This window comes from Mesocricetus auratus, unplaced genomic scaffold (assembly GCF_017639785.1).
Source record: "Mesocricetus auratus isolate SY011 unplaced genomic scaffold, BCM_Maur_2.0 Super-Scaffold_100013, whole genome shotgun sequence".
NCBI lineage: Eukaryota > Metazoa > Chordata > Mammalia > Rodentia > Cricetidae > Mesocricetus > Mesocricetus auratus.
The window spans coordinates 62,165,501-62,184,786 of record NW_024429196.1 but is presented as its reverse complement, the minus strand read 5'-3'; the positions used below and the strand labels follow the sequence as shown (position 1 = coordinate 62,184,786).

The following is a 19,286-nucleotide window of genomic DNA, read 5'->3' as shown; positions in this document are numbered from 1 at the left end:
CCTCTTAACAAGTAAACACACAGTGGCCACACCTCTTACCCAAGACTTTCTAAATTTTATTCTCTCTGTGTAATGCATGTATATCTGTGCACTGCCTGCATGCTTAGTGCCATCGGGAACTGAAAGAGGGCACTGTGTGCTGTGAGCTGCTGCGTAGGAACTGGCATTGAACCCAGGTTTTCTGGAAAAGCAGCAAATGCTCTTAACCACTGAGGCATTTCTCTAGCTCTACGAGTGCTTCTTGATGGAAACTGAGAAGAGGGAAGTGAGTAAAATGCCACCCAGCAAATGAAATAAAAATCCACAATGGCTTGTAGCGTCCCCAACAGTGCTAAAATTTACTTGAGTTCACTAATTTCATTCTCGTGGCAAACTCACAACCTCAACCTTGTTCTTATCCAGGGATGAGGAGGATAGATAGCACTTGCAAGGGGAAAGCCCTAATAACACATTTGGGCCTGCAAACCCCAAAGAATTCGTTTATTCCATAAAAATGGAGTGAGTGGGGGATTACCTTCAGACCTTCTTGTATAATGGAACAGAGCCCAGCCAGGGTACAGATAGGAAAACTAAAGTAGCTTCCTAGAGGAGAGAGTCAACCTAGAAAAGCCCAGTTCTATGTCCAGCTCTGATACCCAAGTATGAAGTCTTGGGGAAACACCAAATCTGTGTCCTCATCTTCAAAACAGAGCTACAGGCTCACAAGCTCTCTACAGGGGGTGTGTCTGAGCTGTTTAGGAGAGTGACTAGCTATACACATCAGCTATCTTTAGTTTGCATGGAGGTTAAAGAACTCAGTCTTATTTAGCCAAAGCTGACATTTTTCAGGGTATATAAACGGGTGTCAGCCTGACACTGGGGGAGGGGGGCTTACCCACCAAAGGCTGAGTCAAGTTCTTTCTGAATCCTATTCTCTGTATGCAGTGGGAAGACTGGAATGATGTTGTGGGCAATGGGGCAGGAAATTCACCAGTAGTGCCCACTATTGCGTGTCAGAGGAGGCTCTGGGGTTATCCTAGAAACATCCCTTAGGCTCAAGTGCAAGCATAAGCATACTGCTTGCCAGGCAGTGGGAAGGTCACGGGAACAGAATACAAAGCATATGGAGCAGACTCACGTGGGGATTTCTATCTGCCTCTAATCAAGTGTGGCCCGGTGCCCCACTCAGCACCTCATGGTGTTCCAGGGCTTGGAAGTGGCCCAAGCGCGACTGCCTCCAGCTGACTGTGGTTGATGGAGCTGCAGCCCTCTGCCTGTCTACTGTTTTCTTTCCCTTCTTTGAAGCCGTATGATTGCACAGCTATCAATCTTCAGCTCCCACGGGGCTGCCCCAAATCTATTACTTCTGGTTTCCTCTAGGGGCTTCCTTCCCAACCATTCCCAGGAGAATAGGACAGACAGAGCCACCAGCTCCCGCCAAGCTCGGAAATCATAATCCTGGTGTTGTTCTTTCCCTGCCATCGGGGACAAAGGACTAGAACCTTATCTGTAACCTGACTCTTCTTACAGTGACAACACCCAGAAGATGGGAAAAAAGAAAAGAGAGACCTTAGCATCCTGGTATATCCTTTAACAGCTCTAAAAACTAGGCAAGGATGTGGCCAGATTTTATCATTTTATATATGAGCTTTGCATTGTTAGTAGGAACCCAGAGCTTCCTAGAATACAGCTGCTAAGTAAAACCCTCAACTGAAACAAGAGCTTTGAGTTCTGCTCTAGTTACCCTCACTGCCTCCCTGCGGAGGTCAGAGAACTCTTATCTCCTAGCGATGATATTTGTGGCTCCATTTCCCTTCCTTAAGTGGTGCATTCACTCTGAAAGAAGATTGGGTAGCCATCTGCACTGATATGTAACTGCAGTCCCAGCACTCAGGAGGATGAGGCAGGAGGATTTCTTATGTCCAGCCTGCTATGTTTAAAGAAAAAGAAGATTCCGAAGTAGTTGACCAACACAAAATGAAAACATACTCCATGGTTTTGTTTACTTTTGTCTGTGCTTTGCTGTTATTGTTGTTGTTGTTATGGCTTAGTGGGTTTTGTCCTTTTGTTTTTGTTTGGTTTATTTTTTTGTGGGGGAGACAGAGAGATGGAATATAATGTTAATAGGGTAGAAAGATGGAAAGAACCTGAGAGGCCTTGGGGAAAGGCAAAAATAAGATCAAAGTATGAAAAAATTTAAAAAATAATTTAAAATGTAATGAAAATAAAGCAAGCTTTATATCACTTCAAAAATGGAAAATGGACCTCTTCCACACTCCTGAGCAGAGGCAGAGCCCTCCCATACACAGCCAGTCCCCCAGAAGAGCACTACATACAATGTGAGCCCTGTGGTTTCAGGCAGGTCCAGAAGGAGATGATTTACGCATGTCCGTCTTAAAGAAATGAAAAGCATGGGACTGAGAGATCAAGTCCACATTTCTGGAGAGGAGAATGGGGGCAGGAGTCCAAAGAAAGGCAGCCCCCAAAGTCCGCAAATATGTTATGGTGTAAAATAAAGTCATAAGCACGCCCCAACCAACCAGCAGTCTTTTGTTCCATAAATGATTCCCCACCACAGTGACACTAAGTGCATCCAAATGCTTCAATGACATATGAGAGGGGTCACATTTAGTTTTTCTGATGCCTGCTATGGGCTCCCTATGTTCCCTCGCTTCTCTGCACTCTGGGAAGGGGCAGGCATGCGGGGCTGGCTGCCAGTGTGCTGGGAATCTTCAGAGCCTTTGAAAACCTTCCAGGAATGTCGGCACAGACTGCCTGCCTGCTCTCTGCTCAATGCCTACTTTAGCTGTCTGCTGAGGACTGGATGTGCCAGACAGGCCTTCATACAAAGACAGAGAGTGTTCTGAGCCCATGAAAGGAAGGCACAGCCTTTCAGATGTGAATGGCGAGGTTTAAGAAGTAGGTGGCTACGTGGCAGGGAGAAGAAGGACTTTCAGAGAGGTACGAGAGAGACCAAAGCAGTGGATGAGTGTGTCCCTGGTACCTCTCCACTGTCAGGTCTGGAAAGACACACTACCGTCACACTGTGTCCCTGCCTGATTACTATAGTGCATCCTTATGCTTTTGCTTGTAGATTCTTCCTGCATCCAAGGGTCTCCTTAATCATAAAAGAAATGGTAAGTCCTGCCAAGGCACAATTATGTGTATTTCCATTTGCATTTCAATGCGGAATAAAATGTCTGTTTGTAGTACATGTCATTTAGGATTTTCTTTGACTTATTTTTTTGCCTGAAATATATAAAAACATTGAGAGCAGTCCACTGTGGTACACAGAGAGCTTGGAACATTCTTCACCTTCAGCTCACTCTGGAAAAGTTAGAAAAATGCTTTGCCTGCTGACCCCTTCCTAACTCTTTAGTGATGCTAGCCCAGCACCTTGGCAAAGCACCCACCAGGGGAGGAAAGCTCTCTTGGGGGTTTGGAGCTTTTTGAGGAGGCCCTCTGATGTCACCGGTGGCAGACACAGTGTAGCTGTGTCTGTCTTTTGTCTGAGCCATCTGCTTTCCTTCTTGCAGGCCATTGTTCATATTTCTTCTCTTTTTCCAGGAACCGGGCCTGTCCCTGAACACGTGGGCTCTGTAAGTGCTAAAGAGAAATCCCTAACATGCTAACACTGCTTCTCTCTTTTTCCCTTCCTAGAATCTTATGGCAAGGGCCTTATACGACAATGTCCCCGAGTGTGCTGAGGAGCTGGCCTTCCGAAAGGGAGACATCTTAACTGTGATAGAGCAGAACACAGGAGGACTAGAGGGATGGTGGCTGTGTTCCCTACATGGTCGCCAAGGCATCGTCCCAGGCAACCGGGTGAAGCTTCTCATTGGTCCAGTGCAGGAGACCTCCAGTCATGAGCAGCCGACTCCTGGACCCATGCATCAGACCTTTGGCCAACAGAAACTCTATCAAGTACCAAATTCACAGGCAGCATCTCGTGATACCATCTACCAAGTGCCACCCTCCTACCAGAATCAAGGAATTTACCAAGTACCTACTGGCCATGGTACCCCAGAACAAGAAGTGTATCAATTGCCACCATCAGTCCAGAGAAACATTGGAGGCACTAGCAAAAAGGTAAGTGATTAGTCAGAATTTTGTTCCTTCTTTTATGCCATTCATTGAATATAGAATAATAGAAGCCATCCTCAAATAATTATTAGAAATTTCCCAAAAGCAGACATACTAAATGACTTAGCCCAGGTGTCATTATTGCATTAAATTTCCATTGATGAGTCAATGACAAAAAAAAATATTTTTTCCAAGACAGAGTCTCAATACGCTCATTCCAGGTTGTCCTTGAACTTGAGATCTTCTTTTGGACTCTTGAGTTCTGGGACTGCAGTTATGTGATATCACATCGGGCAACAAGGCTTTCTTGAGCTACTGTGTGCTAAATACTATTAACAGCCAGCCAGTGTAAATGGCATTTCATCCTGATCAGACTTAAGCACACAATTGTGCCTCTTCAGTTGTGTGATGGGTCCGCTAGAGCTGGGTTCTGTGTGTAAATGGTCTGTAGTCTTCTCTACCTCATCCTTGAGCAGTGTGGTCCCAGTTGTCACTCAAGCATAATGACACGGTATGGATCCTTTCTCTTGGGCCAAGAGGTGAATCATAAATTAGTGTGGCTGAACAACAGTAACAACAACAAAAATTAATCAAATGTAGGGGAAGTAAAAAGTCTGAAATTACATCCTATCTATCGACTCATTCTTCAGAGTTTTGGGTGTAAAGACTGATTTATTCAAAATACATCGATGTTAGTGGATTTAGGAAGAATACATCCTTATTTCCTTGAAATAATTTTTTAATAATGTCCAAGGTAGAAGGTGAATGCTTGAGTATTTAGGAAAATGTCATTTGAAAAAATACAAGACAAATGTGATATATTCCTCAGATTTTCATCACTATCACTAAATACTTGAAACTGCTAACTTCATAAAGAGAGAACATTTATGTATTAATCTCAGAGTTTGGGTGGTTCTGGGATCTGCCTTTGACATTAGCTCAGTTGTGGCAAAGGCTCTTCCAGCGGACATCACATCTCTTCCAGCGGACATCATTCCCCCAGTGACTTCAGACTTCCCATCAGCACCCCTCTCTCAGAGGTTCAGCTGTATCCCACCCTGGAAACTGCAGGTTCTTGTGGAGGTGGGGGATACTCAGACCATACCCAAATCATGAGGCTAGGGGACACCACCTGCTAGAGTCTCAACCCATCTCAACATTTGAGATGACTGGAATTGCATTCATTAGATAATGAATATTGACATGTTTTGTGTTTTTGATAATTATGATAAAGTTGTGAATTAAAGACTAAACAGAGTCTTCACAATGCTTAAAATGCAATGAGGGAAACAATAAAATACAAAGTCAGATGGGTGTGTATGCTGGGAAGAAAATAATGACACTAGATTTACAGGCCAACAGCCAAACCCACAATGTTTTTGTGCCATTGAAAGAGAGGGATTTCCTCTTTCATTTGTCAGAACTTTCCAGTGGTTCCTTCAAGGTTTACCATTAAGAACAGACTAATTTCATACAATGAGAAAATATCTCCAGATTGTAAGAGGAAGGGTGAAGTTGATGCCAGAAAAAGTTTGTAACTCTACCAACACAAAATGTAGATAAATTTACAAATCTGTATAAGCTAGGTAATATTTGCTTACATGATACTAGTACTTTTACTTTCCTCTAAGTAAATCTATTTTAAAGGTTATTTTTATTTTACATATATAAGCGATTTACTTACCTATGTCTGCACCGCCTGGTACCCAAAAGGGACCTGGAACCCCTGAAACTGGAGTTAACAACAGTTGTAAGCAACCATGTGGGTGCTTAGAACCAAACCTTCAGTCTTCTGCAAGAACAAGTGCTCTTAACCACTGAACCATCTCTCTAATCCCCTGGAACTCTTATTTTTAAAGAGAACAGGGAAAGATTTATTTTTAGATTCCTTAGCCATGAATGCATTTCCTAATCACCTATTATGCAAAATGTATGTTTTAACAAAACACATCTCAAGGGCACATGGAGTTCTGTCTACCAGGAGGAATACTCTAAGATGTGGAGAACAGCTTTCCCTGTTCCCAGGACAGGGACCCTGACTAGAGGCCGTAGACGGAGCCTTGTGACCTTCCAAAGCCCTTCTCACCCCAGCGATTTCAGTTCCAAAGGGAACGCCACGCCTGGCCTGTGTCCCCAGAAGGGAAAGAACAGTTGAAAGGTGTAACTATAAATAAGCAAAGCTCTCATTCTTAGTCTCGGACGCTAGCACCTTAAAAATAGCTCTCCCTCATCTGAGCTAGTTCGAGGCAGACAGAGGAGGCCAGAACAGGAAATGCTTGGCTGAAAGGCAGAGGGACCAAACTTTCATCGCAGTTTATTTTGGCAGGAAGGTGACATGTTTTCCTTTTTGGTCTCAACCTTTTCAGTTCCTTGTCTGGGAAGCCTGGAGCTTCAGACCTCTCCCCAATGCCTGCAATGTCTGTGTTGTGGATGACAGCAGCCTTCTCCTTGGCTCCTCTCCTGGTCTCCATTGATGTCAGGGCCTGAGGCCCTCAGGCGGCCCTGGGTCCCTCCACATATTGTTTTGTTTGATGACTTCCACACCCCTGAGCCTTCTGTGTTCACCCTGCAGCAGTGAACCCACTTCTAAGAAACCTTAAGCAGTGTAGACCAAGGCAGGCACTCCTGGCACCTGAACTGGGAGCTTCCACAGTGGCGGGCCTGACTGGTACAGGCTAGGTGGAAGGGACAGGAGAGCAGAGCCTAGCCCTCCCCTGCCATGCACCAGGGTCCTCCATAACATACCCTGTGTGAGAGTCTTGATCCCTTTGAGACTGCAGTGGCCTGCTTCGGTCCCCCTGAACTGCTGGCTTACACCCACGAGGGAGTAATGCTGCCTCTTCTTTCCATCCCATAACTGCTCCTCTTTCTTCCTGTCCTCTCCTTCCCTCTGTCCTCTTCCTTTCCTCTCCCCATCTCTCCTTCCTTTCATTCCTCTCCCCCCTCCCACACTCGCCTCTCCCTCTTCTTCCCTTCCTTCCCCACCGTCCTTCCTGATTCTCTTCCTTTCCTTCCCTTTCCCCTCCCTCCTTTTCTTACCCCCCTTCCTATCTTCCTTATCCCTCCTTTCTTTCTTCTTAAACTTTCTTTCCTAATGGAGATGGCTTAGGAGGTCATTGCAACCTTCCAGGCAATAGTAACTGCTTTAAGAACTTGGACCCTTGCTGTGGTAACTCCCAGTGCATGGGAATCCTAGTGGCTTAAGACTCCAATCTCACAGCACGGGAGAGCAGATGTGGGTTTGGTTGTTATTATTTCTCATTTTAGATGTTTGACTGGCTTGCTAAATAACTCACTCATTTTCTCTTCTGATTTTCTGTCTGTAAATGGTGACAAACCAAGGCCAGGCGTTGCCAGTAGTTCTCGATGTGGTGTTTAAAAGCTGTTTAAGGAAAATGAGGAAGCAGTGGGAACTTGTTCTGAGCCTGTAGGCTCTAATGAGTAAGATTGACACCCAGAGAGGGAGGGACATTGATTCAGATGCAGATTCCTAGGCCTGCCTCACAGCCCCTCCTTCGGGGAATCTAGGAAGGGAGGCCCAGAAACCTACTTTTCCTCCAGCTTTTCGCATAGTCTAGTGGGAGTAGGCCCAGGACTGTGCTCAGAGAAACCCTAAGGGGAGACAATGACCAGCTTGGAGGTGTTCCAGTCTGACTGACGGGGCTTTCCACAGTTCAGAACACTCCTGCATTGTTGCAGCCTGGGCTTCAGGGTTCATCCGCCAGTGTGCCCTAATGATATCACTCCAAGAAAAAAAAAAAAAAAAAAACACTACACCATGAATTCTGCCTTCTGCCTTGCCTTTTTCTGCTATTCTGGAAACTCCAGCCTCAGCTGGCTCTCCTGCACCTCATCCATGTTCACCAACAGCCAGAGTTTGCTACCTAGGGAGTGCTAATGAGATTCATAAGCTCACCCTCTGTGAAGCAGGGAGACCAGGAGCTCTGTGGACCTCAGTCTGGCTCCTCCTTCCCCCCCATGGCTCTGTGACTTTGTGTGTGCAGCAAATTACAGGTGTCCTCTCAGACACTGCTCCTTCATTTGTGAAGTGGGAATAAGCCTATTCACCACAAGGGCTACTGGGAACGTTAACCAGGAACCGTAGGTGGAGAGCTGCCTTGTGAGAGCTCCAAGGCGAGTCTAGTCTCCAGCCTTTCTTTCCTTTCTCCTTCCTCAGAGTTTTGTTTGGGCTTTGTTTGTTTTAGACAAAGTGCCAAGTGACCCCAGGCTGGTCTCAAACGCGCTAAGTAACTGAGAATGACCTTGAAGTTTTGGTCCTCCCCAATTCTGGGATAACAGGTGTCTGAGGCCACACCCAGTTTTCCACAATCATGTGGAACTTGTGTGTTTCTCAGTATGTGCCAAATATGTACACACTCTATTCCCCGCAAGTGTGCTGAGTCCTTTGAGCACACAGATCTCTCCCTGGCTCTGTAAGAATTCTGGAAAGGGTGGTGAAGAATCCAAGTCATCTGGAAACCTCACACACTGACACTTTGCTTGGTTTCATGGGTTTTATGTGCAGGGCTGCTTTATTCATCAGGCTTTATGGGCAGAGTGCCCAGGGCCTGTGCAAAGTTTGAAAGCTGAATTAAAAAAAAAAAAAGAAAGCTTTGAGCTGTAGAATATGAAGCTTAGTAAGTGCAAAACAGAAATTAATCAACACATAGACACACGCTTAGAAAAGAGCATCATGCAAGCCTCATTAATTCTATGCGGGGCTCGTGACAATTCCATTACATTTGGAAAACAATTTGTGAGTTAGAGCTTTCTCACTCTGCAAAGGCTTCTAAATATGTGTTGAAATTGCCAAGAACTCACAGACAATTCTAAATTAAATGAGTTACTCATAGTCAAATAATTTGAAAACAAAAGTTTTCAGTCTTTGAAAAGGGAAAATTCTACTTAAATATGGAAGTTGGATCTGGGCTGGAGAGCTCAAATGCCCTAAAGTCAAAGGCCTTCAAAGGTGTGAAAGCAATCTCACTTCTCTGCTTTAGTGATCATCAAACTGCCTCAAGCTGCCTGGGGAACAATATTGGCTATTCTTTTCTTGAAACAACTATTTACTTAGCTAAGTTCTTGTAAGCATCTATGTATTTCTTTTCTGTCTGTGTGTGGGAGTGCAAGGCACATTTGGAAGTCAGTGAACAGCTCACGGGAGTTGGTTCTCTCCTTCTACTACCTGGGACCCCAGGATTGAAACCAGGTCATGAGGCTTAGCTGCAAGTGCCTTTACCCACAGAGCCACCCACCAGCCCTCGTGATTATTCTTTAGCCTTCCTGCTTTAACCCTAACCAGAAGAATTATAGATTTCCCGCCTCCTGAAGAGCAGCTTGGAGCTACCTTCTGACTCTAGGAAGCTGAGATATGCAGCTAGATGTCAGCAGGCAGATCAGCCGGAGGAATGAGGAACAAGCAAGGAACAAACTAGTGAAGTTCCTTAACCTCAAAACTAACCCCCAGAGCTGATTCTGAGCTTCACACTCACCCAGTCTCCTACTGGTCACAGCTCATGACCTCATGGTGTGGCAGAGAGCACAGAGTTTCCCGCCAGAGGCCATTAAAGGATACACCACTCACTTTTCATAATCATAACTGCCCTTAAATAATAAATGTGATACCAAGGCAAAAAAAATGATGGACATAAACTTTAGGGATGGGAATAGAGGTCCATAAAAGAACACTTATCTGGCATGCATGAGGCCCTAGATTTCATGTAAGCCAGGTGTGGTGGCACACACCCGCGATCCCAGCACTCAGGAGGCAGAGGCAGTCATATCAGAAGTTCAAGGCCAGCCTGGGTCGCATTTTGAGTTCAAGATTTACCAAGCCCAGTGACATCATCTCTAAGATAGGCAATTCCAAAATAGAGCACAGACAAATGCTGACAGGAAATGACTCAAAGGCTTTGGGCAGGTCTTCCAGGCTGGTTCCTAAAAGGTAGCATAAGATCCTGAAGTAGATTAGTTATGGTGTCTATGCCTTCTTAGACACTGAGTCATCACAACTACACACACATACATACAGACACACATGACTATTGGCTTTGGAACCAAAGATTTCCTTTGTCGGCATTTAGGCATTTTGAAATCAGTTGCCTATAGTAACCTCAGATACCAACCAACTAACTGCTATGTATATTAAGCAATTTATTTGTCTACTAACAAGTGAGAAATAGATTTAGAGGAAATTAACGTTTCCGGAGATGACAAACTCTGACTTTTCACCTCCCTTTCTTTTGTTCCCTGTTTGTCTGTCTGTCTGTCTGTCTCTGTCTCTCCTCCCCTTACCCTCTCTCTTTCTCTCTCTCTCACCCAACTAACTAGTTAATTCCAGGGCAGAGGACACCTCCAATTTTTTCTTATATAATAGTCAGTAAGTACAATTGTGTCCCAGAAGTGTGCATGTCTATATAAAGATAAGCCTAATAAAAAATGCTGTGTCTAGTTTGTGGAATTGTCCAGAGAGCTAAGCTGTTACCTAAAATGTCTCCTCTGAAAATTCAAGGTGCATTTTACGTCTTACACACAGCCTTGGAGGTCCTCAGCAGGGAAGGGTGGAGCTTGTTGAGCTCACCCTGAACTGAAAGGTTGTGTTCCCAGACGGTCGCCCACAACAAGGGAATGAGCAAACCCTAACACCTCTGTAGCTGAACAAAGGTCCCTTTTGTTTCGTCAATGCCAAAGTCTTCAGATTCAGCAGCACTCTATCATAAAGCTCGCAGATTTCTGAGGGGGCACTAGTAACTTCGTACACACCCACACCAAGACGACGGAGGCTAAGCTTCCCTTTCCACTGATTGCATGCTAAGTGACTACTTATCTGAATAAGACGTCATCGCCTGCCACAGGAGGCCTCACTGCATGCATAATGCTCTCTGAGGAAGGAAGGGTGGGCACGAAAACTGCTTATTTTATTATTGAATGATAAAACCTGGATGAATACATTTTTGTTTGAATACATTTTTAAGAACCAAAAGAGAAGAAGGAACCGTCTCACCAGAGGTCATTGCGCAAAATGTGGCCCTAGAAAATGTCAGAGGTCAAAGCACTCTGTCCTAAATAATCATACCTTAACCATCGTGTCAGAGAAACAGCCAGCATGATTGCCCAGCCTTTCTGACACTGCACAATGTCAGCGCCACCTGCAAATATCGTCGCTAGCCTAGGATACATGCAGCTCACACACTGCTGATAGCGCACCACTGATATCAGAGGAGTTCTTATCTGTGCGAGGTGCAGGTGGTCTACACATGGGACAGTCACTTTTTCAGCAGTCTCTGTCAATTTCTGGAGAGACCTAAAGGGTCCACTCTCCAAAAGAACCTCACGGAACATCAGGGTCTGAAACATGGTGGCCTTAAGTCACTCCATCTTATTCTGCAATGTGACTTCAAAGCTGAAGTAGAGTTGCCTCTGAGCCTCTGCTCCATTTTGAGGGCATTTTATATTCTGTGTCATCTAACCCTCCTGGCAACTTGTGATGTACATACTATAACTCCTCCTGCCAAAGGAAAGGGCGGAGTCTGAGAAGTCAATCTGCCGGAGTTAACTCACTGCCTCTCACGAGAGGCAGGCCTGATTTGAGCTCATGTCTGTCTGACTCCGGTGTTAATGGTGCCTACGTCCCAGTTAATAGGTGGTATTGCCAGGCCTAAAATAAGAGGACACATTTACTTCATAAGTAATTCTAGCCCAGAACCCTGGGCGCTAAGAAACATTGTATTAGCCAGGAAGAATTAATGATGCTGCAGAAGGCTCGCACCTCATATCCACATAGTAACCAAAGCACTGAGAGAGCCAAGCCACAGATATTCTGGCTATCCAGCTGTATGTCCAAAGCACTCATCCGGGAGACGTCAGATCTGCGGTACCACTGAGAATATGGCCATGTGGACATCTCAAATGGCATCACTACTCCAAATGGATTTGTCTCCCTGACTGAACTAGCTGTAGATTCCTAATTTTCAAGTTGTGTCTCTTGCATATGGAAGTCACTTCCTTTGAGGGCATTTCCTTCTATATTTCTAGAAAATGTGTGGTATGTGTCACTGTGTGGCATGTGTCATTAATGTAGACAATAGGATGCGGAGAAAAGGTAGGCACCCTCCCAAGTCCCTGCTTACTCCTCTGTTGACTGGCCGAGTGACCTGCCCTCCATTGCACTCGACTGTGAAATGGCCACTGAAACTGGTTTCTCTCTAGTGGTCTTTGACAAAATTTTACGATTCAGATACCCTTACCTGATTCTTTGCCAGAATCACTTGGAAGATTTCACTAAATGACCTACCCTCAAAAATCATTTTAAGAAATCACCTTGACCCCTAAACATTGGCAGTTTGTTCCTTGCCTCCTTTAGGACCCATTCCTCCTTCCCATCCACGGCCACTGTGCCCATTAGATAAACTTCTTCTAGAAGCTGACAAGGGCAGATGGAGGCACAGGGGGACAAGGGTTGTGCTGTCCCAACCAGTGAAAATCAGCTTTTAACAGACATGGGTCTTGTACACATGGGAGCTTCCAGGAAATCTGTCATTTGGAGAACTGCCCTCCATGTTTAGCACATGTCAGGGGATAGCTCCTCCGTGCACTTGCTATTCTCTGCCGTCTTTCCCTTTATAAGCCTCCTGGTCTGGGCAAAGAGAGATCTGCTGCCTGTCAGCATGGCAGCCATCTTCAGAGCTAGCACCAAATACTGCCAAGTGTGCCATTTGTCCCATCAGCCATCATATCCTTCCTCCCTCTAAGCTGGCAGAGGTCTCCTACTCAAGGAGAAACAATACCCACAGACATTTGGGTGCCAAACTTCTTTTCCATCACCTCCCATCCATGGTCCAACAGGGCAGCCTAGGGCCTCTTTCTAAATCTAGATGTAATGCACATGGTTCTGTTGAATTTATTCAGATATCAAAGGAGCCCAGATGTCAGTTTCATTATGGTTTCAATTTTTTTAAGTATTTCAGTCCATTTAAAGGGATATAAAAGTTGGCTTTCAATACCTGATTGTCACAGACTGTATTCATCTTTGTCCCATAAAAGACTTTGGTCACTTGGGAAACCCAGACGTCATTTCCCGCCACGGTTTGGTGTTCAGTGCTTCTCGCTGCTCTTTGGTGCTTGGTCAGTCCATAACTAAATATTGCTTTAGTTCTCACTATACAGAGAGCTTCCTGGCAGCAGCAGGGGAGACATGTTAGGGGCTCAACAATCAGGGCACTGTTTCCATTGAGTGCTTTGCCGCACAAAGCTGAGTCAATGCAAGTGACCCGAGAGCGCCCTCCCACATCTGAGCCTTTTCCTTGAGTTGAGAGAGAGGCTGGCTGGGATTTGGATGGCTTGCAAAAAGTTTAGTTCCAGCATAAAAGCAAATCTCAAGTGTCCTTAAAGGAAAGTAAGTCAGGTCCCCAAAACAGAGAGGAAAAGGTCTCCAACAAAGCAAGAGAAGCAAGCAGTGGGGTGGGCTAACCCTGAATGTGGCTTGGGAGGGTGTGTTTTTCAAGTCAGACTGAGTTTTCATTATGTTGTTGCTATGCAAGTAAACAAATGAACTCACTGCTGCACCCAAGCTGGGCAGAGAGAATTTATAGAGAATTAATAAATGCGGGGTAGACGACATCATAGGCGTGTAAGACAGTCTTGGATTTCAAACAGGCAGTCCACTGTGGCTCTCTCGGTTACTGAAAACTGAGCCCTGTCCTAGTGGGCAGGCAATGGTGGGAGTGACATTTCTTCTCCTAGGGTTTTCTTGAAAAAGGAAGAAGGCAAATTGGTCATTTAAGACAAAGCGTTATTATAAACCCCAATAAAGGCTTTGGTGTCTCTGTTAGTGCTTTTTTTATTTTATTTGAGTGGAGTAATTCCTATCTAATAAGTAAGCAGTTTTAGAAATCCACATAGTCTTGTTAATGCGCAAAACCCAAAGAGAGGTAATATAAATAAACCAAGGGGGTTTAGGGAGGCAGAGAGCAGCTAATTACGGTTCCCACCTTTGCCAAGACGAAGCAATAGATACTAGCCATGTGACATGCTGCCTCATTAGACATCTCAGGGCTTGTTGATGGTCAGGCTGCACGTGGGTCTGTCGTTGCAGTGACATGCTCTCACCTCTCATCAGCACCCCTTGTGCTTTCCCAGAGGCTTATTTCCTGAGTTGCCTGGTTCTGGGGAGGGCCTTAGGGCAAAACACCAGAGCCTGGTTATTCAACTTCCTGCTCTGCTCCATCCTGGTCAGTAGCTTAGGCAACATCTAGTGATCTAGTGTGTGTGTGTGTGTGTGTGTGTGCGTGCGTGCGCGAGTGTGTGCACATGTGCATGTGTGTGCGAGCATGCACACATGTGCATTTGTAGTTTGTGTGTGGACATCAGAGTACAACTTGCAGGAGTTAATTCTTTCCTTCCAGCAGATGAGTCCCAGGGATTGAACTCAAGTTGTCAAGTTTAGCAGCAAGCACCTTTATTTACTGAGCCAGCTCACCTGCCCATATCTAAACAGCAGGGGCAAAGGATTACAGTGTGTGCCATTTCTAAAACTATTTTTGCAGTGATTCAGACAGAAGATGATGGGATACAAACTTAGTTGAAAAATCTAGTGTTACATATGAAACTATTCTGATTTCCTATGCACTATGATCCTCTTAGAAGAAAATGCTTCCAGGTAGAATTCTTTATTATTGTTTTAATATTTCCTAAAATTCTACTTGGTGATTTTTGTGAAGGTTTTTTGAGAGTGCTGAAGACGGGACACAGGGCCTTGCACATACAAGACAAGCACCCACCACCACTGAGCTGCATCCCCAACCCTAGCTATGTTATATACAAAGGTTGGTAGGTAGGCTAGTAGATCACTGGTAATATGCAGATAATTGATAAGGTAGAATTACGAATAATAACAACTAGAATATGAGCAACAACTTTAAATTTTCCTATGTTCTTCCCAGTCCATTTCCATGTCTCTCCTCTACTTTGCTCAATTCTTTGTCACTCATGTAGTTTTCTGTTCTATATATGTGTGTGTATATATATTTATAATTTTAAAATAGGGCATAGTAATTGTACATATTTATAGGATATTTCAGTACTTGATCAGTTAAGGTGGGTTGGCCTGTTCATCGGGTCACATATTTGTCATTTTCTGATGTTGGGGACATTTGAAATCCTCTCTACTAGCTTTTTTGAAATACACAATTAATGCTTGCCAACTACAGATACATTTCTGTCATATGGAACTTTAGAATTTTTTCTCCTATCCAACTGGATGAGTGTGTACATCCACTATGCTCTCTGCATGCCCCTACCCCCACCCATTCCCCAGCCTTTATCTAACCATCATTCTATTCATTCTACTCTCAGCTTCCACTATTTTGTCCCTCGTGGCTGCTGGTAGCATGAGGAAATAGGGAAGGGGCAAGATGCTGAAGGAAGAAGAGGAACACAGGAGGACATGAGGGTTTGGCGGAGGGATAAGGGGAGCTTGCCTTCATGAATGGAAGATGACTGCTCCTTCCTGCTTCTCTTAGTGCTCCAGTGAGCTAGCAGCAGGCAGCTGTGGGACTAAAGTTGTCCTAACCCCAGCTCTGCATTAGGGAGGTGTGACAGACACCCAAGGGAAGGTACAGCCCAAGTAGACTTGCAGATGTCTTGGCCCCAGTGACATCGTGTGAGAAGTCATCTCTAGGACAAGGCCTTGCTTATACACACTGCAGAGAGCAAGCTCCGTGCCCTGCTTGTTGGTGAGATACTCTTGACAAGCATTAGAGAATGAGAGTTTTAGTCATATGTCCTGAGCATAGGAGCTCATCACCCTTCTCTTCAGAAAAGGCCTTCATCTCTAAAAGCCATGAAAGCAGCCCTCCCCCAGGGCTTTCCATTGGAGTCCCTTGACCTATGTTGATGATAATCATGATATTGGCAAAATTGACCAAATAATAACCCGAGTAAATCTGCTGATGGCTGTTAAGAAGCAAAGTCCCCTGTCATTTGTGGCTTTGCTTTGAAGTTCCCAGTGCCTCTTGGACCTCGCTTCCAATGCTTCACACGTGTATAAAGATGACTTTCTTTTCATCTAACTTAAACATAGAAGTTAGTAAGTTGGGTTTCATCTTCATGTTTAATCGTGGAACACTTTGAGATTTTTGTACTAAGATATGGACTACACTCCTACCAGCAATCAAGCAAACACTGGCTCTCCTGTTGCTATGGTTATATCTCCTGTGGCACTAGTTCTCTGGGTGTCTTTGACACTGTCCTATAGATCATTTTGGTAAAAAATAAGTTGGGTTCTATGACATGTTCTCTACCTCCAGGGAGGATTTTCCTTCCATCTGCCAGTCTCATAGGCACAGGTAAGTCTAAACTCAAGTTTCTGTACGTCCCGCACACGATGGCATACAGCCCGGCCACAGCCTTGCTCGTGTTCTCATGACTTCTAAGTGGTAGAACCACAGACAGGTCCGGCTCTACCCACCCCCAGCCTATGCCATCAACCATTTCCCTCTGCAGAACCACTGAGCTTTTCAACCTTTGGTACACAGTTCTCATGACAGGCGGGCTATCACATGCCTGGGAACGGAAGCACAATGTTTAGTCCTGTAAATTATGCATCTTTCTGGGGCCAAAGGAGACAGCAGAGTATTCTGTCCTCTTTCTCCCAGAACAGCTGCCGATGCACTTTCTAGTGGTTGCTCATCCACACCAAACATTCACTGTTTCTTGGTTCTCTCACTTGCTCTCTCAACATCACCATGGCTGATAGGAATCCTGCCTGGTAGCCTGGGAATGCCACTCACTCCAGAGCTGGCTGACCTGGAAAATCAGCTTATTCTATGTAGGCAAAGATAGGTGACCATCCTTCTAGCACCATCTTTCTTAAAGTATGCTATATGCAAGGCACAGTGGTAAACCCTGCTGCTCATGAAAAAATGGATAAGAAATAGCGCCACCCTATTAAGGAAAGCCATGAGGTAGCTGAGATATTCAAACCACAAATCACATGCACCATCAGAAGTGTGGAGAAAGTACTTGGAGTGTTACAAGGACAGAGGTAATCCATCTGTCTAGGGAAGGCTTTCTGGGAGAGAGGCATTCTGTTTGGCTCTGAAAACAATGAAATCTGAATATAAGGAAGGAAAAGAGTCGCATAGACAAAGCAGGTGCAGATGTGGGGGTGTTCAGGGCATTTAAGGAAACTAGAGTCTTTTCATCTTGATAGAAATGGTATTGTTCAGAACTTGGGGTTTTTAAGATCCCAAAGGAAGAAGGGGAAAGAAAAAAAACATATAGGTAAAAGTAAGCCAGGCAGCCTAGGGACCAGAGATATGGTTTATTCAGCCAACACACACTTTGAAATGTTGAGCCAATTTTGAAAACCAGATTTCTGTATTTCTGACTTCCAAGTGCATACAAGAGCTGACAACACGGCCCAGTACTGGAACACAGGCATGGCTGCCTACCTTTCAGTGGGATGTGCACTTTCTCCACGCACAGAAGCATGGCTGTCTCTCCTCTGCACCTATTTCCTGGGCCTTCAAGTGTCTGAATGCAGGAGCCTTGGCTCTGCTATGGTACAAGCCCAGGGGAACCGAAATCAACCAAGAGCCCCAAGGATCTCTCCTCCAAACCACAGACTCAAGCCCTCTGCTAGCCAAATGGACCTTTCTTTTAACCACAGTGTGCATGGCTCTCCAAATTATGAATCACGAAAGTAGAAAGACCCCTGTGTCATCTCTGGGAATTCACTCCAGGACCTCCAAAGACACTTTCAGACAGATCCTTACCGAAAATGGCATAATGCTTGTCTACCCTACCCACATCTGCACACAGGCGTTGAATCATCTCTAGGTAACTTACAAAGCCTGATGTAATTAAATGCAGTGCGCAGACTTGTTAGACTGCATTATTTAGGAAAGGCTGACAAAGAAATGGAAGTCAGTGTATGCTCTGTGTAAGTGTGAGTTGTTTTCATGCAGTTTCCCCCTGAGTTTGCTTGAATCTGTGGCTTCAGAACCTGCAACTCCAGAGGACAGGCTGTGTCAGGAACATCTTCAAAAGCTGTTCCTACAGTCAGGATCTAAGGCTCTGTGTGGGGAGAATCAAAGACCACTGAAGTGCAAGGCAGAACTGAGGTTTCCTACCCTTATGTAAACACATTAGTTAGAGGGCTAAAATATCCTCAGTCTTTGGTCTCTTCACTCTACCTGCCAGGGTCCAGCCCTAGAGATAGAGTCAATAGACTCTTCGCTTGTAAATACTTACTGTCAGTGCATACTGTGTGTGTGTGTGTGTGTGTGTGTGTGTGTGTGTGTGTGTGGTGAGACTATCACACTGAACCCCATTAATATGTACATAGCTACTGAGATGGCTGAGTCAGTAAACTGTCTGCCATGCAAGCATGAGGACTCGAATTGGGAACCCTGGCACCCATGTAAGCCAAATATGAGTGAGTGTCTGTAATTCCAGCCCTGGGAGGGTGGAAACAGGTGAATCTCAAACTCCTTGGCCAGCCAGTATAGCCAAATTGATGAGCACCAGGTCCAGTGAGTAAGATGAGGGCTGGAAAGGTAACTCAGGGATTAGGATCACTGACTGCTCTTGCAGAGGAGCCAGATTCAGTTCCCAGCACCTACATGCTAGCTTACAACTGTCTACTCCAATTCCCAGGAATCTGACGCCCTCTTCTGGCCTCTGAGGATTCCAAATGCCCATGGTACACCTACATAAAAAATACTAAATATTTTAAAATCCTTTTTTGATAGAGAATTTTAATGTTAAACATTATTATTTAACAGCTTCATAGCCTTCATAGCTAAGAATTTAACCTAGGTCATCAAGCCTTTTGCACACAACTGTAACATAGTTAAGAGGTAGAGGGGGTTATTTGGGGGTATTTCCTTCTGGTTTTTGTTTTTGTGTTTGAGGGACTATTGCTATGTGGCTTAGGTTGGTTCCAAACTCACAGTTCTCCTGCCTCAGCCTCTTGAGTACGAGGGTTACAGGTGTGTAACTATTACATCACACACAGCAGTAGTAGTATCTTTACATCTAATACAAACAAATTATGGGCATCTAATCTTAAATCTTTTTAAAAAATAAAGTTGAAAGAGGTTGAGGAGTCCACTGAATCAGCTGTTGGTCCCCACACAGATCCACACACTCACAATGTATGCACGCACATAACACACATACATACTCACAGTATGCACATTCACCTATACATACTTACACCT

At 44.8% G+C, this 19,286-nt stretch overlaps 1 protein-coding gene across 3 annotated transcripts in view; it reads left to right on the top strand.

Annotated features, from left to right (window-relative positions):
- The window catches only part of Nedd9 (neural precursor cell expressed, developmentally down-regulated 9), a 176,675-nt gene that overhangs the window by 143,766 nt on the left and 13,623 nt on the right, over positions 1–19,286 (top strand). For 2 of the 3 annotated variants that reach the window (XM_040755884.1, XM_040755883.1), the window contains one exon: positions 3,640–4,068. In XM_040755884.1, the coding sequence (XP_040611818.1) occupies positions 3,640–4,068 (429 nt within the window). Of the gene's footprint in view, positions 1–2,847; positions 3,117–3,639; positions 4,069–19,286 lie in introns of those variants that run through there. The other variant, XM_040755885.1, reaches the window with a different exon arrangement.